General features: G+C 47.9%; 1 protein-coding gene across 3 annotated transcripts in view; it reads right to left on the reverse strand.

Moving 5' to 3' along the window:
* ADAM8 (ADAM metallopeptidase domain 8) overlaps positions 1–26,151 on the reverse strand; it is a 212,902-nt gene that overhangs the window by 139,401 nt on the left and 47,350 nt on the right. For all 3 annotated transcript variants that reach the window (XM_069611055.1, XM_069611054.1, XM_069611053.1), the window contains exons 2-3: positions 24,676–24,785; positions 950–1,035 (exon numbers count right to left, since the gene is read on the reverse strand). In XM_069611055.1, the coding sequence (XP_069467156.1) occupies positions 950–1,035; positions 24,676–24,785 (196 nt within the window). The remainder of the gene's footprint in view (positions 1–949; positions 1,036–24,675; positions 24,786–26,151) is intronic.

The raw sequence follows: 26,151 nt of genomic DNA on the forward strand, positions 1-26,151 counted from the left end.
GGGTGTAAAAAGCTGCTTTTTTATGAATCTCCCTCTGGCACCTTAGATGGCTGTGGATTTTCTTGATGTGTTTTTAGGTGTAAATCCCAGAGAAGGGGGGCTTTCTGTTGTGGTACCTAGTCACCCTTCGGAGTATGCCCTTGGCTGAGGCACTTGTTGGAGCAGAGAGACTCTGAGGCAGCAGCAACCAGACAGGTCTAAGGGAGATTTGTCAAAAGTCCCTTTCCTCGGAAAGACCGGTAGATGTAGGCCAGTGGCATATCAGTCATTTAACATGTGGCTGGTTGACTACCACTAATGTATCATTTACAACGTGCTTAATAACGGAACCAGTCTCTAAATGCGGGACCAGGATTCGAGCCTGTATTGTTGTATTTTGTCTTGCTCCCAGGACAAAAGCTTTGCCCCTGTGCTATTCTCCCAGCCTGCTAGTTCAGAGGCGCCATCATCTCTGAGAATCTTTTTATTTTCCAATAGGACAGTCCACCTCTGTTAATGCTACAGCCTGAATGCTGTACTGTACCCCACTGCATCAAAGCAAAATAAATAAATAATGCAACAGCAGAATCTGTAGTTTCTATCCAGATATCTGCCGCTGATGCCTTAACCCGCTAAGATATCATACCAGCTTTGTAGCAGAGTTACCCGTACATTCCAAGACTGCAAATTGCACGTTTCCAGACGTGTTAAACTACCACTCCCATGATCCCTCACCATTGAAAATGCTCGCTGGGGACGATAGGAGTTGTAGTCCAAAACATCTGGAGAGGCAAATGTTGCAACCCCAAGACTGCTTGCACACTTCAAATTCGCAGCTGCAGGGGGTCCCGCTTTGCATACCATCCTCTTCACGAGGCAGGAATGATGAGCAAACCCGGACCCAAGGCAGCCCACTGGTATGATTGTGTCTTCAACACGCTGCCTTCATTTAAGGTCGTGCGAGACTTACGTGTTCTTTTGCAGGTCCAGGATGTAGTCTCTGTTTTCGGCGCGGATGGTGTACTGCACGGTGTCCGGGTATGTGTTCTGCGAGGCCTGAAAAAAGACAAGGAGGAGTGCTTTCAATATTTCTTGCCTTTGCAGAGGTGTATGTATATTCTGGTATAATGATTCCATTGACAGCTTGGAAGGGGCAGACTTAATCTCACAAGGGGCAAACACCCCATAAAATAACCTAAACCCTTACACTAGTGGTCGTCAAACTGGAGGGGCCGGTCCCCCTAGGGGTGCCCGAAGGATGTCCAGGTGGAGCCCAGACTCTTTGAAAAGTGACTAAGATGACTGTTTTTAATATAAAAAAGGATTAAGGTGACTGCTTTTATTTGAAAATATAAACAGTAGAAAATCTGTTTTTATTTTAAAGAGGTTGCAGCTCCCGTGGACCCTAGGTGGGGAGGGGCCCAGGAACAATATTGTTTACTCAAGGTGGGGAGGGGGAATGAAAAGGTTTGAAGACTACTGCCTTCAAACAACCGGAAGTACATATGTCACCAAACCCCCATGACAAGTCACCAAACCCCTCGGAGTCTCACTGGGTACCATGCTCTTTCTTGATCAGTCACCCTTGCACTGCCTCCAGGAATGCCATGCACTTGGGGTTGTAACTGTAACCCTACAGTCCCCGTCTCCTTGCACTACCCAGAGCAGCGCTGCCCTGTTTTTCCCCTACCCTCTCCCTTGCATTTGCGCCCCTCCCTTTCCCCTTGCACTTCTCTTTCTCGCACTTGCTCGATCTGAATGACACAAGGCCTAGTAAGATCCTTTGTCTTGTCCTCCCTCTGTCTTTCCTCCCTTGTCTTGTCACACATAGAAACACTTGTGTACAGGCACGTTATAAATGACTTCCCATATCAACTATTCAAGTGTTACAGTTACCAGACATCTACTGCAAAGTTATGCAACAGTTGAGAGCCAGGATGCATTCTGGGAAATATAACATTATGCTAAAAAGATTACTTGCAGAACAAATTGGGAAAGTCAAGGGGGAGATTGGCTTGAGGTTTAACACATCCTATCTAAGCTCCTGGAACAGACAAGGAGAGACAGGACAAAGTCCTCCTGGGAGTTCCCTTGGCTCACACGTAGATAGCACAGACCGGGATCAAGGCTTAATGTCACTATAGGGAATAGGAAAATGCTGGCAGTAAACAATCCAATTTAAAGTTGACAGAATCTAACGCCCAACAATGAATTCATAAAAAGATGCAAATATATTACTAGTCACCACTAAAGAGATCAGGGGAGAGAATGGTAAAAATATGAATTAAAAAATGCCCCAAGTGTACATTATTCAGTAAAACTATTAACATATATGTATGAAATATATTCACTGGACTACAATTGCAGAAAAGTGGTTGTAAAATGGCATAACCGATTAATTTGGGCTAAAAGGGCTAAAAGATCACTACAAATGGTTTGATAAAACAGTCAAAAAGGGAAAAGAAACCTAATCATATCTTAACCACCTCATCTGTCTTCCTAGTCCCAGTCCTTACTCTGAGGTGTCCTCACAGGTGCTTCACAAACTCCCTAAAAAAAATGTTTGCTCTCATCATTTTTTTTTTCTCCTCCCCTAAACTGGGCATAAAAGGACCTCTGATTCACCGAGACTTCCGGTTATATAACCAAGCGGTTTAAAATGGGTCCAAGGAAAGGAGGGATCACAAGGACTGTGACGCGAAGACCTGACTTGGAGTGATGAAGATTACCGGTCAGTAATCTGGCCACTAACGCAAAAGAGAGTGCGCCTGAGGGGCTAAGCGAACCGTGCTCCTCACACAGGCCGGGAGGGCTGAGGTAAAGTCAGCAGGGACTGGCTGCAAGGGAACAATGTTTTGTGACAGGATTATGAAATACTCTCTTTGAGATATTTCTATAAAGCATTGTAAAGTGCATCTTAGACTAAAAGATGGCGAGGGCAAGGGTTAAGGTGGGTGAATGATCTCCACGCCTGTGTAATTCTTAAGCTGCAATGGAAGCCTGTGCCAACTTCGACTCCCACGGTTTTTTAGTACAGGGGGAGGTTAGAGGGGTGAATTCTCAGCACGTAGGCTTCAGACTAGCCACCAGATGATGGGCTTTGGGGCACACTTTCCTAGTGCCAGCACAATGGTGCCAACGTCCAGTTCTCATTGTGTTCTGGACACATAGCCTTGACTCCACTGCACAAAGATGGAGGAACTGCTCTTCTGCCTACCCCACTAACCTCTTGTGTGGCACCTATGAGCACCTATGAGTTTGGAGACAAGGGCACTGTCAAGCAAGGAATCACTTGCCATGGAAGCAAGGGCACTGCCAGGCAAGGCATGTCTTTTTGGCATGGAAGCAATGGCACCACCAGTCAAGGAATTTCTTCTTGGCAAGGCGGCAAGGCATCACTTCCTGGCATGGAGACAAAGGCACTGCCAACCAAAACATTTTTTATTTCAACAGTGGCAAGGGCACCGTCAGGTGAGGCATCTCTTGGCAAGGAGACAACGGCATTGTCAAGCATGGAAACACTTGGCATGGAAGAAAGGGCACTGCCAGACAAGACATGTCTTGTTGGCATGGAAGCAAGGGCACCACCAGTCAAGGAATTTCTTCTTAGCAAGGAGGCAAGACATCACTTCTTGGCATGGAGGCAAGGGCACTGCCAACTAAGACATCTCTTCTCTCAACAGCGGCAAGGGCACCGTCAGGTGAGGCATCTCTTGGCAAGGAGGCAAGGGCTTCATCAGGCAAAGCATCTCTTCTTGGCATGGAGGCAAGGGCTTTGCTATGCAAAGCATTTCTTGGTGGGAAAGTAAGAGCTTCGCCAGGCAAAGCATTTCTTGACATGGAAACAAGGGAACTGCCAGGCAAGGCATCTCTTCTTGGCACGAAGGAAAGTGCGCCATCAGTCAATGCATCTCTTCTTGGCATGGAGGCAAGGGTGCCGTCAGGCAAAGCATCCCTTCTTGGCACGTAAGGGTACCACTATGTAAGGTGTGTCTTCTTGGCATGGAGACACAGGCACCATCACACAAGACATCTCTTTGTGTAACAGAGGCAAGGACACCATCAGGCAAGGCATCACTTGGCATGGAAGCAAGGACACCACCAAGCAAAGCATCTCTTCTTGGCATGCAGGCCAAGGCCATCACCATGTAAGCATCTCTTCTTGGCAGAGAGGCAAGGGAACTGTCGGACGAGGCATCTCTGCTTGGCATGGAGACAAGGGCACCGCCAGATAAGGCATCTCTTCAAGGCAAGGAGGCAAGGGCGCCACCAGGCAAGGCATCACTTCGCATGGAAGGAAGGGCACTGTCAGGCAAGGCTTCTATTGTCACGGAAGGCATCTCTTCTTGGCACGGAGGAAGACCGTCTTTAAAGATCTCCGAGAATCTGCGAGTGCTAGGTTTCTACGGTGGCGCTCCAGCTGCACATCAAGCAGGCACTGGTGGCCTAGCTCAATACCCAGTAGTGCACCACCACAGCCCCAGTGACCATCTACTTTATTCAGAAAGGGGGGCACCAGGACGTCCTCATAGCTAGTTTCCTGGGGAACTATGAACATTTAAGCCTATTTCCTGTTCACTCAAAATAGAGACTGTGGGACCTCCCGGTGGAAAAATAACTTGCCGGGGGTCTGTTCCCCGTTAGCAACACCACACACGCTACGAGGCAGGAGCGCCCTGCTCCATTGCACCTCCCCGACCCCCAATGGTCGGTCGCTTGGAGGAAGCAGCCCTGAGCCTCCTGCCATTATCTCCAGGTGGCAGCAGGAGCACACCACTTTCCCGCTGATCTATCTAGGGCCAAGGACCGCTCCTTGCTGGACAGAAAAAGTCTTTTGTTGTTTGGACTACATTTTCCAAGCGGCACAACTATGCATTCCAAACAAGAATGGGGGGTGCAATAAAGAGTTAATGGTTTATTTTGGAGACATTTACAAATCGTCCATGCAATCCTCACTTCCGCCTTAGATTAGATACCAGTCAGTGCCTGTGTAGTGCACATGGGACAAGTTCTCTAGGTTAAAACATGTTTGAACCCCCACACTAAGCCGTGCGTCGTTACAGTGTGGCAGGTCTGTGCTTTCCACACCACATATAAGGAGAGAACCAAAGCATATCTTGAATGTAAACAGCTGCGTGTAACTTATACAGCCCGAGTTCTTTGTAAGGAAAGCAGGCCGGTCGCCAGGGAAGCGTTGTGATGCCAGAGAACCGTGTAGGCTGCGACGCAAGAGCACAGAGAGGCCAATTCTCAAAAATAAGCCTAAACGGAGAAGAAAACACAGAGGGTCTGCTTTTTTTCCCCGGCTCATTACAGAAATTCGCAAGTCTCTTTACAGTGAAAAGTGACGTGCACATTTAAGAGGGTGGGGACTGAACAGCAGCAGCACAACAAAATGTGCTGGCCAGCCCCCTTGTATACGTTAGACGCTAATATATGACTGGCTCACGGCAAGCGCAGGTATCACATTTTAAAGCCCACGTCAAATCCGAGTCAGTCAAGGATGATGGAGGGGGCAAGAGGGTCATCAAGTAGTCTATAGAGGAGCTGTCTGTCATCTGCGTAACACTGGAAGTTGGAGGAGAAGGAGGAGATGAGGCAAGGTAGATGTTATAGAGCCAGGGTGAGAGAATAGAACCCTGGGGGATGCAACAGGTGGAGATGGAAGTAGGAGAGGAGAAGGGATCCACAATGACTTGGCAAGAGCAGTTAGTGAGGAAAGGACAGCCAATCCAGTGCCCGTTCCGAGATGCTAAGTGTATCGTGGAGCCTTTGTATGAGGATGGAATGGTTAACTGTGTAAAATGCAGAGGAGAGATTGTGAAGGATAAGGACAGCTGGGGAGCTGGAACCAAGGGATGCGAGCAGTTCTTCAAGGGGTTCAGAAGAGCAGTTTCTGGATCTCTGGATGCTCAGAATCCAGAATGATGGTCGTGGAGGCCACCAACAATTTCAGTGTGAGAGTTAAGTTGGGGCAAGGCCAGGTTCTCAAGTAACTTCCCCAAGAAGGGGGTGGTGGAGATAGGGCAATATCTGGCAGGGCAGGTAGGGTCAGAGGAATGTTTTTTCAGGAGTGGGCACACAAGGGAGTGCAAGGGGGGAGGGGAAAGATCCAGTGATAAAGGAATGATTGCAGAAATCAGCAAGAGCAGCGGCAAGAGACCCAATGTTATCCTTGATGATCCTGGATGAGCAAGGGGAGACCTGTTTTGAAGAGACTTTCATGCAGTGGACAACTCTGGTAACATCAAGGGTTGGGAGTGTGGAGGGGGGTGTTGGATGGGTTGTGAGGGAGTGTAGAAAGGGTGGTCAGAATATCCTGAGTTTTGGTGGCAAAGTGTGAGGCCAGTGCATTGCAGAGGGCCTGGGAAGAAGAAGGGGAGAAGGAGACTGCAGAGGGGTTGGCTAGTTCCCTGCAGATTTTGAAATGTTCAGCCGAGTTATTGGATGTGCCGGAGACCTGTGTCTGAATGTGGGCTCTTTTCTGTGCACGGATGGTGAGTCTATATTGCTTTTGGAGGAGGTGGCAAGCCAGTTTGTCAGAGGATGAGCCTGAGGTTGGCAACTTCCGTTCTGCTGCCCTGCACTTTCGTTAAAGGGCTGCAAGTTCGGTGTCATACCAAGTGTTACACTTTGAGGCAGGTTTCAGACGCACCCTCATGACTGGGGCAAGAATGTCAAGATTGTTGGTGATGGAAAGATGGAGGTTGCTGAGGCCATAATCAGAGGTAGAGTCAGAGGTGTGGGGCTGAGTGGGGTAAAGGTGGAGGCAAAAGCAGCCGCAGTCACTCGTTTGATCGAGCGGGTGTTAGTGAACGAGGTTGGTGTGACTTTTGGTGGGCAGTCAGGGGACCAATGGGACCCAGATGGAGGAGAGGAGTGAGTGGTCTGAATAGAGGGTTGACTAATGGGGGGGAGAGAGGTACAAGTGTATGAGGGCATCCAGAGTGTGTCCAGTTTTGTGGGTTGGCCCAGAATGGAGAGGGAAAGCGAGGAGCAGAGGTCGGTGAATAGAGTGGATGCCGAGCCAGGGGAGTGCAGTAGAATGTTGGATCACCCAGGAGGAGAAGGTTAGAGGTGGAAAAAAGTAAAGAAGACCAGAAGACAGCCCATCCAGAGAGGAATAGGGAGTTGGCTCCTGTGGGTTGGTAGATGGTAGCAATGGTCAGGGTGGAGGTGCGAGAGGTGTGTATAACAATAAGGCTGCTGCACTATTCACCCACTAAATGGGTGCCGACTGTCACCCCCCATGCCCTCTTAGGGGTGGTGTTAGTATTTTTATGATTTACATACCGTGATCACCTCAAAGGGCCCTCTGGCATTTGCCTGCAGTGAAGTGGACAGGCAACAGCTGTCCTTCTTATCTGGAAAACCTACCGAGATTAAGGGCACCCAGAGCTTAGCCAAAGGCTCACCTTTGAGAAAAAACACTAGAGGAGTTGAAGGGTTCTTAGCAGATACTTTGCTTCCTATGTCTCAGGAGGATAGCTCAGGGGACACGTGCTTGCCTTGGATGCAAGACGACACAGAGCGACATAGGTTTGATCCCCAGGTCCGCGCTAAGAAACCTCTGGGTATTAAGTGCATTATAAATAACCTATCATATCATGTTGTCCCTCTGCGGCTCACACTTAATAATATTCGTTTTTAAAAAAAATAAAGTCCTTAAAAACCAGATTCCTCTCAAGCGCTGTAATAATAGCTGCTATTATTAACGGGTTCAATGGTACTCAATGTATTGATCTCAGAAGTAGGAAGGGCTGAGTCATCCCTGATGGGATTGGAACGTGGCACATGCAGGCTTATCCTACGGCACATGTGAGCACCTAACATGCGTGCTATCTAGCCGGACACAGCACACAAGCCTGAAGACTGGGATGAAGCAAGTAGACTCAGACTTTGGCTCACCATTCTGTACTCTTCTGAGGGAGACGCAGGAGGTGGGTCCACTCACCCCTGCATGTGCCCATATGAGGAACTACATCGCCCCTGAGTGGCGTCAGCTGGGCAGCTGACAGAGCCAATACTGAGATCTCTTGGAGTGGGAGTGAAAAGGCTGCTCTTGAGATCTGTGAGATTGGACCACATCCTGGGCCCACTTTTAGGATCACTCCAGAGTTAACTGTCTCCCCCTATGGAGAGTTCTGTTGGCTGTTGAAAGGGGTCTGTCCCTTCTGGTGCTGGCCCAGCCTTCTCTTAATAGGGAGTTTGAGTGGGGTCTAGAGTTCTTCCCATCCTTGTTAAGCTCAGTACAAGGGACATGCTTCAGACCTTCATCTAATATGGCTTTACCCCCCCCCCAAGTCGGGCGGGGGGGCAGACATAGCCGGTAACGGCCCACCAGCCCGAGCCATGGTAGGCCCAAGCAAAGAGAAGAAATTCCCCAGCTACCTCTTCTCCAGATGCCCTTGAAGACGACCGTAGGTGAGGGACATCCAGGACTACTATGCTCCTCTGTGGGGGAACCCGCTTCCTCACCACCACACTTGTGGGATTCCTGTGCCCCCAGGTACAGCCTGTGGCATGACCCTTCAGGGGGGCTTCTGTCGGCACTGGGAGACGAGCAGGATCCCTCGCCTGGTTGCTCTAATGACAAGTGGTCACCCCACAGTCACTGTCTTTGCTCTCAGCTGAGACGTCAACGTCTAGTTCCCCTATCGAAGATCCGAGTAATCCAACTGGAGGCGGTAGCTTTACTTTGAAGGAAGCGCAAGCCTCTACTTGCATCGGATCTCTGGCTGTGGGTAGATGAGGCCAGGATTGGCACATCTTAGGAGTCCTACTAGACCAGTCTCCTGATGAGTCCTACTCTTTCAGATCAGGTAGTCCCTTGAAGTCTAAAACTGAGCTATCCAGAGCCAGCTCAGACTCTTCTCCCACGAGCCCATTGTGCTGGTTCAGCTCCCTGTCTATTCAGCTTCTCTGGGGATTCCTGGTGGTGGAGAGAGGAAATGGCATCAGAAAGATGGTGAAGGGATTCTTCATAGTCCGGCTAGCGAGGCCCCCAGCCAGGCCAGGTTTTCAGGATAACCACTGACTATATAAATAACAGCGATCTAGACTTGCTGCCTTCAAAGGCGCTTTTTGTAGATATTCTGACAACATGCAAAGGACTTTGTGCCTGAGGACCAGATTTTGCAACCCCTACTAAAATCACTGGGGTTTCAGAAATATATGTTATTCTGTGAAAAATAATAACAATCCAACATATTTTTGCTTTTTGAAACTTCACCAAGCCAGTAGGCAGATGGGACTGGCCTGGAGGGAATGTGGGATGATTCTCCATGACCTGGTGAATCAAGGCTGGTACAGTTGGGGTAGATGCAGTCATGTACCAGGCTCCATTTCATAAACTGAGACATGCCTATCATGGTTGTGGATTTGTTTCTTTTGAAAGTGTGGGTGATCCTTTGAAGTTGACCCAAAAAAGCCTGGGCCTCTAAAGACCCCAAATGGTCCTCAGGCCAATGACGGCCGGTGTGTTGGGGCACAAGAGAGCACTCCCTCTTGTTTGAGTGAAATGCTGTAACTTTAGATTCAAATTCTAAACGTTTGTCTATTTCAAAACTGTGGCAGCCATTATCCGATCCTGCCGGGCCATCTTTATGCTGGTGAGTGACGGGTGCTGATTGTGCAGGGGCGGGTCCTATGCTATGTCCCTTTTATAGCTTTCAGCAAAGAGCCCAAAAGTCTCCATGGAACTACTGCAGTCCTTCTATCGAGAGGCCGGCGGGGCCAAAGGTATGGCAACCTGCTTGCTTTTCAATAGAAAGGTCTGTGGCCTCTGCATGCGTGATGGAGACATGGCGAGGTGAGCAGTCGCCCATCTGAGTAAGTGTATGGTGGCAGGGAAGCTAAGGCAGAACTAGTAGGTCAGTAAACACTGTCTAATGTGTATGTGTGAATCTATGTATTTATACACACATTCCTGGGAGGGGTATATGAGTGGCCGCATGTGAATGTGCCTGTGTCTGATTGTTTCTGTATGTGAAGTGAATGTGTGTGCGTGTGAAATGAATGAGTCAGGCAATATATGTGTGTGGGTACAAGTGAAGTGTAGGAGAAGAAGTTGAAACCCTGTATGTACTGGCGTTGGATCAGTGAAGAGTTCACTCACATCTTGTCGATGTTGGTAAATGATAGGCCAAGACACTTGATTATGCCCAGTTAACCACTGGCAATTTCGTGCCAATTAAATCAAGACTTCATACACAATCAAGTGTCTTGGCCTATCATTTACCAACATCGACAAGATGCGAGTCAACTCTACACTGATCCAGCGCCAATACATTTGGGGTTTCAACTTCTTCTCTTATCTCCACATACGGGAACCTGTGAGCTTGTCCCGCTGAAACCTTGTATACGGCAGCACGAAGAACACATGTTGCTTGAGAACCAGATCAGCGCAGGCATCCACCTTTCCTATAAGCTCACACCAAACAATTACAAGTGAAGTGTGTATGTATGGGTGAGGCGAAGGACTGATAATTTCAGTGGTAAATGAGGGGTGGGAGAAAAGGGAGAGGAGTATGGGGGCCGGCAGTGACCCTAGTATACAGCGTATCACACAAAAGATACCCAACCTCCCTACTATCTCCCCCACCACTAAAGAACTCAAGGGAGCCCTTATCAATGCCAGATCCCTCACAGCCCACGCACTCGATATCATTGACCTCATCATGGTCCAAAACCTTGATTTTATTGCCATCACTGAAACATGGCTACATGCAGCCTCTGGCCCACTTCTCGCCCTCGCCATTCCTACGGGCTACTCCATCATCAGAAATGACCGCCAGTCCAACTCCTCCAAAGGAGGAGGAGTCGCATTCATACATAGAGATAATATCTCTATGAGAATTATTACCAACATCCAATTCAGCTCTGCCGAATCTCTATCAGTGAAATTAACCCTCTCGCCGACCAACACAGCAACATTAAACCTCATCTACAGACCACCAGGACCACTTGCATCATTTACAGATGATATTACTTCCATCCTGACTGACAATACTAAACCTAACTCACAGGTGTTACTACAGGGTGACCTTAGCCTTGGCCTATCCCACCCTAAGGATCCTATGGCCACCGAGGTCGCTGTTACCTTCTCCAACCTAGGCTTTCAGCAATGCATTATTGAACCTACACACAACAAGGGCAGAACGCTTGACTGGATTGCAGATCTCAATTGCAATACATCGATAAGCTCCAACTCCGCCTGTGCTTGGTCCGACCACCATATCATTATCTTTCACTTACCAGACACCAACCCTCACCCCAAACCTACCTTGGCCCCCGCTATCCCCACCAGGAACAAAAAGGACATTACCAGGGACAAACTATTCCCTCTCAACCTACCCATTCTGAACAACTGCGCATTTCAGCACAATGACACCACCGTTCTATTAGACACCTACAAACAAACACTGCTCAAAGCCATTGACACCATAGCACCACTCAAATTACAGAAAGCCAAACAACGAGCCCACCTGAACTCATGGTTCACCCCACAACTTAGAGTTTTGCGCAAAGAAAAACGTATTAATGTTTCAGAAGACCTTTATGAGATCCTAAAATACACAGTTGCCGTGGAGGCTTGTTGACGTATGTATTAAAGGCAAACTAGCTACATGTGGATATGCGAACTCGGCATGAACCCTAGATCAGTAATGTATTAGAGGAATATTAACCCAAAGTAGGGTTGGATGTCGTGTTCGCAAATGGTATAAAAGAGCAACGAATTCTAATGTACAGCGTCTCTCACTGAACAAACCGAACCACGCTGGAGTTCGCTGTGTTGCACTGAGGGCCGATAGCTATCTGATTTTGTTTTGTTCTTTGTAACTGATTCAGTATAAATTAAAGATCTTTGTATGTTCCTTTGTAACCCGTGTTCGGTGTATTTCCTTTTGGGGTACTCAGCCTCGATATTCTGATTTTGTTTTCACAGGAAAAATCTTCCTTGCGAGGCCTACAAAGATCTCCTTCTTATCACCTCCCTCAATTACAAGAAAGCAATCATACAAGCCAAAAAAGAGACTTACAACCAGCATATATTGCAAGCTGAATGAAACACAAAGGAGCTATTCAAAATTCTCAAAGAATTAGAATCCCCTTCACCTTTCCCTGATACTTGCAGTAAAGACAGTAAATGGTGCAACAACATCCAAAATGCACTTCTCACCAAAATAACCACCCTGCAATCCAAAGTCAATGCCAAACAAAACTCCCTTTGCACCTCTCCCCTAACTAAATCCACGATGCCCAAAATGGCTACCCCCTTTTCCCACACTCCATTTAGCTTTGTGCCGCTCACCATCCCAGAGGTTGAAAAAATCATCTGTAACTTAAAACCCTCCAATTGCCAAGGTGATTCCTGTCCTGCACCTATCATCAAGGAATCGGCACATGACCTTGCTCCTTTCATAACTACCTTTATCAACTCTTCATTTCAATCTGGACTGGTCCCCAACAATCTGAAGGACGCTTGGGTCATCCCTCTTCTAAAAAAAACGACTCTGAGATACCAACTAACTACAGACCCATCACCACCGTCCCGTTTCTTCTAAAAATATTAGACAGAGCAGCATACTTACAGATACAGAACTATCTGGAAACTAATAATCTTCTCGGTACAAGACAGTCCAAAGCACGGGAGAGAAACAGCCCTATTAGACCTTAAAACCCAAATTGAGGACCTAAACGACAACAGGAAATTGGCCCTACTACTCCTACTGGACCTATCTGCAGCTTTCGATTTGGTCAACCACCAAATCCTTTGCTACCATCTGAAATCTGCAGCCCACTTCTCCGACAATGCCACCAACTGGATTAGGTCCTTCCTAGACAACAGATACATGAGAGTATTCTCACCCACTTCCTCAGCAGACCCAACGTCAGTCCCCTGTGGAGTCCCTCAAGGGTCCTGTGTATCCCCACACTTTACAATGTATTCACTAAACTCTGTTTGATGTGCTTAACTATCTGGGCGTCACCTACACTAATTACTCTGATGACACCCAGATAATCATTCCTATCACCGGTGACTACATTGCAGACTCTAAAGCTCTGAATGACATTTATCAAATTATCCAAGCCTGGATGGCCCAACATGAGCTCTGTCTCAACGACGACAAGACAGAGCTCCTCATTTTGGGTACACAACAGAGACTCAATAAGCTGAACCCATCGTTCAGCTCTTTCAATATCGATGGTAATTCCATCAAAGTATCTAAAGATACCAAAACACTCTCCCTACAAAGACAAACTAATGCGGTCGTTGCTACCTCGGCTTACACTTGCAAGCTGATCACAGCCTGCCGCCCATTCCTCTCTACCCAGAATTGTATCACCCTGGCCAGGACATTGGTTATGTCCAAACTGGATTATTGCAACGCATTCTACCAAGGCACTAACCAGCGCAACCTCAACAAACTCCAGATCACCCAAAATAACGCCATCAGAGCGGCCCTTAACATCCCCAGATCAGCACACATCTCCGAAATTAGGAAGAACCTCCACTGGCTCTTAGTCGCCCAGAGGATATAATTGAAATCACTGGCCCTTACTTACAAATGCGTAAATAACCAGGCCCCCATCTAACTAGCCTCACGATTCACTCAGTACACTCCATCTCGGTCACTTAGTTCGGTTCAAATTCAAGTCCTCACGATCCCCAGATACAAACTTCAAACAGTTGGAGGTGTCAGCTTCCCAGTCTTGGCTGCCAAACTTTGGAACACTGTGCCACTTACCATTAGAAATCTCCCTTCACTGAACCAATTCAAACACAAAGCTAAGCCATGGCTAGCTACCACACCTGACCAAGTGTCTTCTTAGAACATCTGATTACCACTACTCACTGTATGCCTGAGTAAATCTGCACTGCTCTTGTACTTTAGTGCCTTGCTATGTAAAGGACTGATTGTAACCTGACTTATTGTAACATAACTGTAACCATGCCATTCCTATAATTATTGCTTGAAGATATGCGCCCGGTAGCCCTCCGGCCTGGTCTGCGCTATACAAATAAAATAAATACAAATACAAATACATGAAACTTGGAGGCCAGCAATGTCTTCTTACAGTACTGTGGCATATTAGTAGATTATGGACAAACCTATATGACTTGCCACAGCCAGCATGCACTTGTTTTCTTGCAGTGATATGGAATTATTACTGGCATTATGGGAAAGCCAATGTAAGTGTTCTTATGTGGGATACTGGCCTGTATTGGCATAGCCAGCAGTGACATGTTTTCCTACACTGGTATGACATTATTACTGGCATTAAGAGCAAAGACATCATGGATTCTTTTATGAGGGGCTACTTTCTTAAATTGGCACAGCCAGCATGGAAATGTTTTCTTACAGTGGTGTGTCATTATCACTGGGATTATAGGAAAACCCAACAAACGTGTTCTTAAATGTGCATACTGCCTTATATTGGCCCTACCAGCATGGACATGCTTCCATACTATGGTGAATCATTATTAATGGCATTATAGGAAAACCCAACATAAGTGTTCACACTGAGGATAATGCCATATATTAGCAGAGCCTCAATGGACATGTTTCTCATTATTGCATTGCTAACATTATGGGCTTGCATTGCTAACACTATGGGCAACAGGAACATATGTATGTACGTAAGTAGGAGTATGGACATATATGTGAACAAAGGCATGTTTTGGCATAACTAAACATGGGCATGTTTTTTTAATGTGGCCTTACTGCTCATATGGGCAAAGCAAACAGGAGTGTTCCTGTGTAAGGATACTGGCATATATTGGCACAGCCAGCATGAACTTGCTTCGTACAGTGGCATTACTGGTATTCTGAGCAAAATCAGCATTACAATGCTTTGTTATACTGATTGGAAAACTGGCATATATTGGGGCACAGCCGGCATTAAAATGTGCCTTGCAGAATAATAACATATATTCTGTACAAAGGCATCATGAAAATATATTGGAAAATGCGCCTGGGCACTGTTGGTGACCTGGTATCTTTCACAAACAGTGCGCTGCAAAATGCACCATTTTAACCCATTATTTTCAAACATTTCTTAGAAGGAGAAACAGCCCAAACTCACCCTGAGTTTTTATGCCTCCCTTGCTATACTTGGTCACTTACAAACATTTGTGGGAAATATTTATGCCCCTCCAGTGAAAAAATGTATCGGCTGGCGCCCCCCCAATTATGACGGCACAACGCCTTGCTTCACTGCAGGGAGGGGACCGTCAGTAGCAAACACTGCCGAAGGCCACATTGTTCATTTCCTCCTCCCCCTGAAGCTTGCACACTGCAGCTAGCACTTCCTCCCGCAGTAGCCTATATGTGCACAAAATCTAGGCAGGATGTGGCGAACGGGGTTGACCGACCCCTCCCCCATACCCCTCTTCCTTCTCCGCAGTGGTGGAGGCAGGTTTTTGGTTGCAGAGGGAGCGAATGGCTCCTGGTGGGTCACCCATTGAACTACTTTGCAGGCAGCAGGGTGAGAACATCATTGTCTGAAAGGAGCCGAGGGGTTGGGGGAGACGGCCCTCTTCACCCCCACCTCCTGCTCCACCACTGCTCCTCTTGTGTAGACAACTACAATATGCAGATTGTTACCTCGGCTGGATCAAGCATGCTGCAGGGGTCTGAAAACACCACAGTGGCAGGCAGGTTAATGCGGGAATGTCAAAACCCGCAAGATTCTCCACATGCAAGAATCAAAAGCATGAGGGTCTCCGAATCCAGGGGTCTCAAAGTGCAGGTGCTTCTAAGCATGAAGGGTCTTAACTGGCACTGATAGTTCCGGCCGAGTTGGGGGCTTCAGGGTTATTGACCTTGGGGAATCTGGCCCCAGGGGAAAGGAAGTCCCCCTCTCTTCCGGGGGTTAATGGGAGTGGGGGCGGCATGTGCTCCTGCAAGGTCGTTCCCTGGTCGGGGGATTGGCTGTAGCGGGGGAAGGGGTGTCCGTTGTGGGGGGAGATGGGAGGGGGGGGTTACCCTGAGGGCCCACAGTGCCCAGCTAAGGTGCACATTTGGGTTTGCCGTCAGCTCCTCGGAGGCGCAATCGATTTCATTTCCAGACAGAAATGGTTGATTTTTTGGTGGTGGAAACTGCTGGGAAGGTTATGAAGGGAAGGTGTTAAGACTATTTTTGTCACATGTGCGGGGCATCCCAGAAATATATCATTTAGTTGGAGTGGGGGCTTAAGAGTTAAAAGTAAAACTGTATGCTACATTTGGAAAATGATCGGAGGTCTTCACTGTCCATAGGAGGCCTAAAGGACTGGCAGCATGGGCGTTGCTAGGGGGGGGTCTAAGGGGGCTATAGCCCCTGATCTTTTGGTTGTAGCCCCGGATAGAATCTCAGGAGCTACAGCCAAAAGACTAGCTAGCCCCCAGTCCCAACAGTTCCGACATCAGCTTAGCCCCGGGTCTTTTCCAGACCTAGCAACTCCCCTGACTGGCAGATCGGAGAAGAGGACTTTCGGGTTTACCCGACGCAAGGTTGTCGTGAGGCCCCAAAAATTGAATGAGGGGCTGGTGAGCCAGGATGGGGGAAGTCAGGGAGTGAGCAGGGGGTGGACCGGCCTATAGGGAACTCTGGAGATTTCCTGGTAGGCCTCTGCACCCTGGGCATCGTTTGTGTGGTAACCTATTTTATTTCCAAACGTTCGCATAGGAAAAGGGTTGTGCTAGCTGAAAATGAGTAATTTGGGACCACTTGGAACATTATTTCCAGGGCCTCTTCCGGTTCCCAGTCCACCCCTCGTGATGAGGAGGCAGTGATGTAGTGGAAATGGGCATCGATGACCATGGGAGGGGCTGGGGGAGGGATGCTTGATGATGTTCTTAGAGGACGGAGGTACGGGGGTACATGAATTTACAGTATCAGTACAATGTTTAGACATGGTGACTAGATTGTCCAAAATAACACCAGGCAATTGGACATAGTCAATAAAACAATCATAGAACAAGATCAAAAGCATAGCCCTAAAATATATATGAAATACTATGATGGCTTAGCCCACAAAATGATGGATGGATCAGAGTTTTCCCTAATTTCAGCCAGATTTGGGGGTATATGTTGCCCCCACCATGGTCATTTTTAGAGTTTTTACAATTAGTACAAATTTGAGGAGAACCATCTCCGGTTCCGAAAGCACCTCAAGGCCTTCCTCTTTGCTTCTGTCTTCTCCCCTCCTCTCCCCTGCTGATCTGTTATCTTTTGGCCCTGTGCACTTGGCCTACGCTCTGTCTTCTGGGCCGAGGTACTTGCTCAGCCTACCACCCACCTGCACTGCCTCCGGACCACTCCTTGCCTTGGGGTCTGGGGCCTGTTACCATACCCCCCCCTTTCTTTTTTCCTGCACTTAACAGACATACCCTGTCTGCTGCCTTAAACCCAGCACTTTCCACTTCCTGGCTGCACTACCACTATTTGTTGCCTTATTATTTATTTATTTGTTATTATTTATCTGTTTGCGCTGCACTTTCCACTTCCCCCCTTCTAAGCACTTTTCCCCTTTCCCTCTCCCATGCACTTGCAGGTTTTTTTTTTAATTACGAGATTTAATCGCAATAGTAATTTTTACAAAGTACAGGTTTCTTAGTAGGAATTTTGACAAGGTGTAAAGTAAAAAGTTGAGAAAGTCTCAAATGTGTGTCTCTCTCCCATCGGTTGTGTTGTTTGCCGCAGTAAAGAAAGAAGTGGTCTAGGTGCTGTGGGGCAATGATGTTGAGTTTAGCGTGTTAATCGAGGAGAAGATCTGTTCAAGAATTTTTGCTGCGGCTATAGGCAATGAGGCTTTCGATCGCCCTCCACCCCAATTAGACGAGCCCACCAGAGTTTCTCTTCATGTATATGTGCTGCCTCCAGGTGGTGACCCAGGTATGGAGTTCTGAAGCTACTCATGCCAGGGCACGTCAATAGTAGGTGTTGTATTGTTTGAGCCTCAGAAGGTATCCCACAAAGTCTACAAGGGTTTATTTGCGATAGACCTCTGATTTTTAAAATTTAATTGGAGGGAAGGAGATTTAACCTCGCCCTTAAAAATACGTTTCTCAAACTTCTGTTAAGATGTTTCTTTAAGAATGGTTGAGTTTCGTTCAGTGTTCTTGCTTCCGGCACGAGGTGGGTAGTGAGTTTGTATTTTAGCACTTTGTCCAAGGTCAAAATCCAGTCTGCCTCGTCCAACCTCCTTTTTGTTTTTCTTGGGTCTTCAATCAGTTCTTCTGATGAGCTGCCAATCATGGCGAGTCTTTCTTTGCAGTCCTTTTCCCACTGGTTTAGCATTTTGCAAAGTCCTTCGTCATCTCTGTTTTTATTAATGAAAATATCAGTGGGCTAGTTGGATCGATGATTTTTGTGTACAACAAGATGGAATTTCGGTCCAATATTACTTCCTTCCCCTCCCTTGCCGCGCTCTGAAACACTTGTGTATGAGCGCAATATAAATAAAATATCAATATCAATAAAGACGACGTCTCCTTGCGTGATCCTCCTCTGCATATGCTATGCCTATTAATGCGCTCCACCTCCAGTCCATTCTCTTCCTAATCTTGCCACACAGACCCGTGTGGTCTCCAGCTTTGCTCACATCCCCTGCGTTCCCTGGCTTTTCTGAGAAAATACGTGTTCCAAAGGCTCTCCTGAGCCCCCTGCCCCTTCCTAGCCAGTCCCATGGTGTGATCACCACATGCCTTCCTGAGCACCCTGCCCCTTCCTAGCCAGTCCCATGGTGTACTCACCAAAGTCCCACCTGAGCCCCCGGCCCTTTCTCATAACATCAAGTCTGATGGTGTGAATGCCAACGTCCCTATTGGGCAACCTGACCTCACTTATCCAATCTCATGAGGTGATCACCATGGACCCTCCGGACCACCCTGGCACTTCCTATTTAGTGGCAGAGTGTGATCGCCAAAGGCACTCTGAGAACCCGGATCCTTTCTAGCCAGTCTCACGGTGTGATCAATAAAGTCTCTCCTGAGCACCCTGTCCCCTCCTATCCTGACTCATGGTGTGATAACCAAAGTCCACCCTGAGCACCTTGTCTCCTCCTATCCTGACTCATGGTGTGATAACCAAAGTCCATCGTGAGCGCTCTGTCCCCTCCTATCCTAACTCATGGCGTGATAACCAAAGTCCATCCTGAGCGCCCTGACCCTCCTATCTTGACTCATGACGTGATAACCAAAGTCCATCCTGAGTGCCCCGTCCCCTCCTATCCTGACTCATGGCGTGATAACCAAAGTCCATCCTGAGCGCCCCGTCCCCTCCTACCCTGACTCATGGCGTGATAACCAAAGTCCATCCTGAGTGCCCTCTTATCCTGACTCATTGTGTGATAACCAAAGTCCCCCGTGAGCGCCTTGTCCCCTCCTATCCTGACTCATGGCGTGATAACCAAAGTGCATCCTGAGCGCCCTGACCCCTCCTATCCTAACTCATGGTGTGATAACCAAAGTCCATCCTGAGCGCCCTGACCCTCTTATCTGGACCCATGGTGTGATAACCAAAGCCCATCCTGAGCGCCCTGGCCCTCTGATTCTGACTCATGGTGTGATAACCAAAGACAAGCCTGAGCGCCCTGACCCTCTTATCCTGACTCATGGTGTGATAACCAAAGTCCATCCTGTGCGCCCGACCCTCCTATCCTGACTCATGGTGTGATAATCAAAGTCCATCCTGAGTGCCCTGACCCTCCTATCCTGACCCATGGTCTGATAACCAAAGTCCCTCCTGAGCGCCCTGACATTCTTATCCTGTCTCACTGTGCAATCCCTAGAGTCCCTACTGAGTCTCAGCATCTTGTCTCATTGCCTAAGTCAATCCTGAGCAACCTGCGCTTTCCCATCCAGTCTTATGGTGTGATCGTGAGTTCCGGGACTCGTTTTCACTCAACAATGCATCTTTTCGCATTTTACCGAGCTTTTCATCTAGTTTAACCAGGTTCTCCGGATACAGTGACTGCCTTCATTTTCCAAAAGTAAAACCCTTTTCCTTGAAAATAAATCAACAGATGAGGGTATGGTGGGGGTCCTCATAAAATAATGTGGTATATAATGTCTGGTGTGGGGGTGAGATGGTGGGCGAGGTGTTTGTTAAAGAGCTACCAGAAAATGGCTTACTGGTGTGGGTGGTGTGGGGAGTTTGACTTCAACCAGGTGGTCCCAGTGTGTCCATCGTAATCCCTACGGGTTCCTGGGGCTCTCAGATGGTCCCCATCAGTCTGAGCAGTCACACATGTCTTTTGGTGGTCTCTGTTTGCGACAGGCAGTCTCGGAGTGGCCCTACTGGTCAGTGACCCACTAAGAATAATAAAGAAGCCCGGGGTGGGAGAAGGGGCCTGTTATTGTTGGAGATGCTACAGAGGCAGTTTTGCGTGGACTGAAGGCCAGGACCTCGGGGTTAGAGGCCAGAGGTGAAAGGCAGACGGAAACGGTCTGTCCGGCAGTTATGTTTTTCTATGGGAAACAATGCGAGCGGTTGTCTGAGAAAATACAGCGTTTACAAAAAAGCAATGTAAGAGGTCAGACAGAAGAGCAGCATTTCTTGCAGATACGTCATCAAAAGGGGCCCGGGCGGGGATGCTCCGGACACAGCTCGGCTCTGGACAGGGGCAGAGCTGCTAGAAGAGGGCTGTTGCCTGTAGACAGAAACGGGGTTGCCCCGTTGCCACTGACAGAGTAGTATACAGATTCGAGGCTTCTGTAGACATTGACAGTTACCGACAGGACCTGGGCTTGCTTCACGCATTCACAGTCACAGAACTGCGCCATTGAAGACAGAGGCCGGTGCAGGCAGGACTGAGGACAGGAGCAGCTACAGAGAATGCCCTCCACGGTTAAGAGGGGGGGGGGGCTGCTGCAGCCAGGGAGTGCTAAAGACAGAGGCAGCCGCAGTCCGACTGCTGACAGGAGCAGCTGCAGATAGGAGGGGAATGGGGGAAAACACACGAGACAGGAGCTACTACAGACATTCAGACATGAGCTACTTCAGACAGAGGCCGCTGCAGACAGGACCACCGATGGCGCCGTTACAGAGAGTTACATATGCACACAGGGCAGAGAGGCTGCTGCAAGTAGGGCTGTTGTGAGCAGAGGCTGCTTCAGACTGTGGCAAACACAGATAAGCAAGGGTGCAGCAGACAGCCACAGTTTCTGGCAGGATAGAGAGAAGGGGACATGTATTTTTGTTGATTTATATAGCTCTTTCACCAAAGCGCTGGACCAGTAAAAACAATACAATACAGCAATGTTGAGTAAATCAGTCATCAGCCTGAAATAACTCGTTTTTAGGCATGTTCCTGCATTTCATTTTACCACGCTATTCGCTAGTAGTCAATGTTGCTATTTTGCATAAAAATTGCTGCAATCAATTGTGAAGAGAACAAAAAAAGTGTGCAATATTAGTACAGAGATATACCTTTGACACATGTTTCGCGTAAACATGTGCTTCATCAAGGATTTGCTCTCTAGTTTTGGGCCTAATATGGGCTGGGTTATTTGGTTTAGGTCTGTGGTATATCTTGCCATTTGAGAAAGTTTTCCATGCATTGATGGGGGCGCTCATCAATTGTTTCAAATGGGGAGAGTGGGGGGGAGAGTTCTAGCTAGGCTTTTAATCGGAGTGTCACAGCTCTAGCATTTTGTCTTAAGGTCATGTCTTGAGAGAGTTCCCTAGTATTGTTTATTTATTAAATGGTAATCTTCCATCTGTACTAATACAGCTTCTTAAGGTGAGGAAAAAAGGTGCGACCCCCAGATCACTTTTCCAAATGGTAAGATAGGCCACAGACCTAAACGTGACTGTGTGACAATGGTTTTACACAAGGGTGGTCTGAACATAATAACTATTTGAAAACACAATTACATTTTTTTTTTAAAGCGCAGGGACACGTCTGTTTGGGAATCTCTTTCTTTTTCCTATTGCTTTTGTGATGTGACATCCACGTAGTGGCCATGCCCAACCATTCAAAAGCATGTCCTCTTCATCGTCCCAGCGTGTCTGCCTGTAGCCGTGTCCTTCCCCTGTCTGCTGCAAAAGGAACGGTTCAAGCCCATTGCGTCCACCCACCCGCTTAAATGGATACATGAAAGGAAGGCTCAAGACTCTTATAAGAAAGGTTTTACCAAAGTGTTTCTAATGTTCTCAATCTATGCAAAAAGGAGACATGCAAAAGAACATTAGTGCAATGAGTTTACAGGAATCCTGCACAGTGTCAATGAATGCACTGACACCCCACATTCATATATCTACTAAATTGTTGCAATTATGAAAATATCCGAAACACGTTTTTGACTATAGATATGAAATAGCAAGACTGATGAACAAACGAGGAAGAAGAGGGGTCAGTGTAATGGGATTACCGGTAAGTAATCTAGGTATTACCAAACTACGTCAAGCAGCTGTGCACCACTGTGGTTGCTAAAGGCCTGGCGTGAACAAAGCTTGGGACTAAGGGGATAAAAGCTGTGACAGCTATATACCCGGGCTCTGGTTGCTGCAGACAGTGCAGGGCTGGGTCAGGTAGGGGCTGCTACAGACTAGAGAGACTGTGGCAGCCATGGTCAAGCATGCGACTGCTACGGGCCGCGGCTGCTATGGCGCGCAGCTGCAGATAAACCACCAATGTAGTCACTCATGAGTAGAATACTTTGACTCATTTGTCCTGTTAATCTTTTTCGTGATTCTTTTTATATTATAACATTTCTCTAAAAAATATAGCCGAAGTGCAACATGTATTTGGTGCTGAGAACTGTTGTACCATATGGATAGACCTAAAAATGTTGTTTTAAAAGTATGTGTATAATTGCAACGACGTTGTATACATTTGCGACAGACAGGGACAGTGTCTACTGCAGACAGGGACGAGGCACAGCTACAGACAGAGAGAGCAATGGGCTTGGACAGTTCATACTGCTGCAAACAGGGATAGGGCTCCGCTACAGACAGGTAATAGGTGTGAGCAGTTCAGACTACTGCAGGCAGGGCCAGTGGCTGCTTCAGACAGGGACACGGCACAGCTACATGTAGGCTGTGGTCTTGATCATTTCAGACACCTCCGGACAGACAGATCAATGGGGCTGAACAGTTCAGTGTGCTTCAGACAGGGGCAGGCATGCCCACAGACATGCAGAGCAATGGGCCTGGACAGTACAGACTGCTGCAAACAGGTATAGGGCACCGCTACAGACGGGTCATTGGTGTGAACAGTTCAGACTACTGCAGACAGGGCCAGTGGCTGCTTCAGACAGGGACACGGCACAGCTACAGGCGTGCTGTCATCTTGATCATTTCAGACCCCTACAGACAGAGCAGTGGGCATGGACAATAAGGACAACTGCTGCAGATAAGGGCGGTGGCTGCTGCAGACAGGGACAGGGCACAGCTACAGGTGTGCTGTCATCTTGATCATTTCAGACACCTACAGACAGAGCAGTGGGCATGGACAATAAGGACAACTGCTGCAGATAAGGGCGGTGGCTGCTGCAGACAGGGACAGGGCACAGCTACAGGCGCGCTGTGGTCTTGATCATTTCACACCTCTACAGACAGACAGAGCAGTGGGCATGGACAATAAGGACAACTGCTGCAGATAAGGGCAGTGGCTGCTGCAGACAGGGACAGGGCGCAGCTACAGGCGCGCTGTGGTCTTGATCATTTCACACCCCTACAGACAGACAGAACAGTGGGCATGGACAATAAGGACAACTGCTGCAGATAAGGGCAATGGCTGCTGCAGAGAGGGACAGGGCGCAGCTACAGGCGCGCTGTGTTCTTGATCATTTCACACCCCTACAGACAGACAGAGCAGTGGGCATGGACAATAAGGACAACTGCTGCAGATAAGGGCGGTGGCTGCTAAAGACAGGTACAGGACGCAGCTACAGGCGCGCTGTGGTCTTGATCATTTCAGACACCTACGGACAGGCAGAGCAATGGGCATGGACAATAAGGACAACTGCTGAAGAGAAGAGCGGTGGCTGCTGCAGACAGGGACAGAACACAGCTGCAGGCGCGCCCTGGTCTTGATCATTTCAGACACCTACGGACAGACAGATCAATGGGGTTGACAATTCAGTGTGCTTCAGACAGGGGCAGGCACACCCACAGACATGCAGAGCAATGGGTCTGGACAGTACAAACTGCTGCACATATGGGCAGTCTCTGCTGCAGACAGGGACAGGGCATAGCTACAAACAGGGGCAGAGCAGGGAGTGTGCTTGGACATTTCAGACCACCACGGACAGACAGGACAATGGGCGTGGACAGTACAGACTGCTGCACATAGGGGGAGGGGGCTGCTGCAGACAGGGACAGAGCACAACTACAGGCAGGGCGTGTGCGTGAACATGTCAGACCACTACAGGCATACAGAGCAGTGGGCTTGAACAATTAGGGCAAAAGTGCAGGTCCAACATGGTAGCGTGAAGCCGTTTTTGGGGGGTCAAAGTGGGCCACTTTGTGGGCCAAAGCAGGCCAGTCTGATAGGTTACTTGCAGCTTTGACAGTGCTGATGAACAAATATTCCATGCATTGCTCTATTTGCAAGACATTGTAAAAAAAAAAAAAACGTTGGGGACAGGACATTAAGAAAGCAAAGAACCACTGTTTGCACTCATTGGTGCCCCAATCTTACTCTGATCACTGTGTGGTGTCTGACAGGCTCGGGTGTGGGTGTTCTCGGCAGTCACGTACCGTTTGATAGACAGCATCCCTTCTCCGGCGCCCCACGTCCACCCTGCGCGGTATCACCGTCTCATACTGCTGCGCGTGCTCCAGGGTCACCGACTGGCTGGCCGAACATTCTGGAAGGGAGACACAGGAAACCGTTCATATTTCTCTGTCACGTGTGGAAGGCTTTGTACATTGTCCTGCTGCCCTCTAAGCGGCAACCATTGATTTCACGGCGCTTTTCCACGCGCACGTTCATTTTGGAGATGGGATGCGTGAGGGAAATGGGAGACTGTTCATCCCTTCCTCGATATATACATCACTACCCATCCCCCAGCCCTCACCGCCCAAACCACCCTCCCCATGCACACTTCATGTACATAGAAACCGCTCCCCGTGGAGAGAAAAGCCTGTTCCACAATGGAAAATGATTGTGTATTTTTCATTTGTATCCACTCCCCAAATTTGCCCCTGCCACAAATTCAAATACGTTGAATTCCTCCACGTAAACTGTCACTAATATGATTGGATACTATCCATTCCTATAACACATACCACAAACTGACCAATGTCTTGGTACAGGCATTTTAGGTGCTAATAGTACCCATGACAATGGTACTCATTTTATCCACATCGGAACTTGAGGTGAAAGGATGTCGCGGCCCTGCAAGGAATCATAGCTATGGCCTACAGTTCTCAAGCAGTTTTGTGCTGCAGGCCTGTTAGCCCACTGGGCTATCTTCCCAACCTCAAACCCTGAACAATGAGACAAGTTCACAAAGATGGAAGTGCTTCAGTGAAGACCTGTGTGATAGGAAAGTGCCACTCTGTTCACCTGCACGCTAGTAAGGTATTTCTCAGCTAACTTGCATGCTAGAAAAGGGCTTCGTTAGACTTACACTGTGAACATGTGTTTTATGTTTGTCCTACATGGGAAGACAGCACTTCTGCATTTACATATACAGAAAAAAGTGCTTGTCCATGGATTTGTAAAGAAAAAAGGGCCTTCTCCATGCGGTTGCAGGGAAACAGCAATTCTTTATTGACACGTATAGCAGAAACGTGCTTCGCATTTGGCTTGTATGGTGGAACGTGCTTCTCATTTGGTTTGCGTGGTGCAAAAGTGCTGATTATTTTACTTGTATAAAGTGCTTGTCATTTGCCCTGTATGGTAGGAAAGTGGTTCTAATTTCGCTTGTCTGGTAGAAAAATGCTTCTCATTTGACTTGTTTAAAGTGTATCTCATTTGGTTTCTACAAAGTGGTGTTCATTTGCCTTGTATGGTAGAAAAGAGCTTCTCATTTAACTTGAACAAAGTGCTTCTCACATAGCTATGTCTGTTAGAAAGGTGCTTTTCATTTCACTTATATAAAATGTTTTTTGTTTCACTTACATGGTACAGAAGTCCTTCTTGAATAGAAGGAATGTGACTGTCCTTTGACTTGTTCACTAGTAATGTGCTTGTTTGAGTTAACACTCTAAGAGAGTGATTCTCTGTTG

This window comes from Ambystoma mexicanum, chromosome 8 (genome assembly GCF_040938575.1).
Source record: "Ambystoma mexicanum isolate Mex_15411 chromosome 8, UKY_AmexF1_1, whole genome shotgun sequence".
NCBI lineage: Eukaryota > Metazoa > Chordata > Amphibia > Caudata > Ambystomatidae > Ambystoma > Ambystoma mexicanum.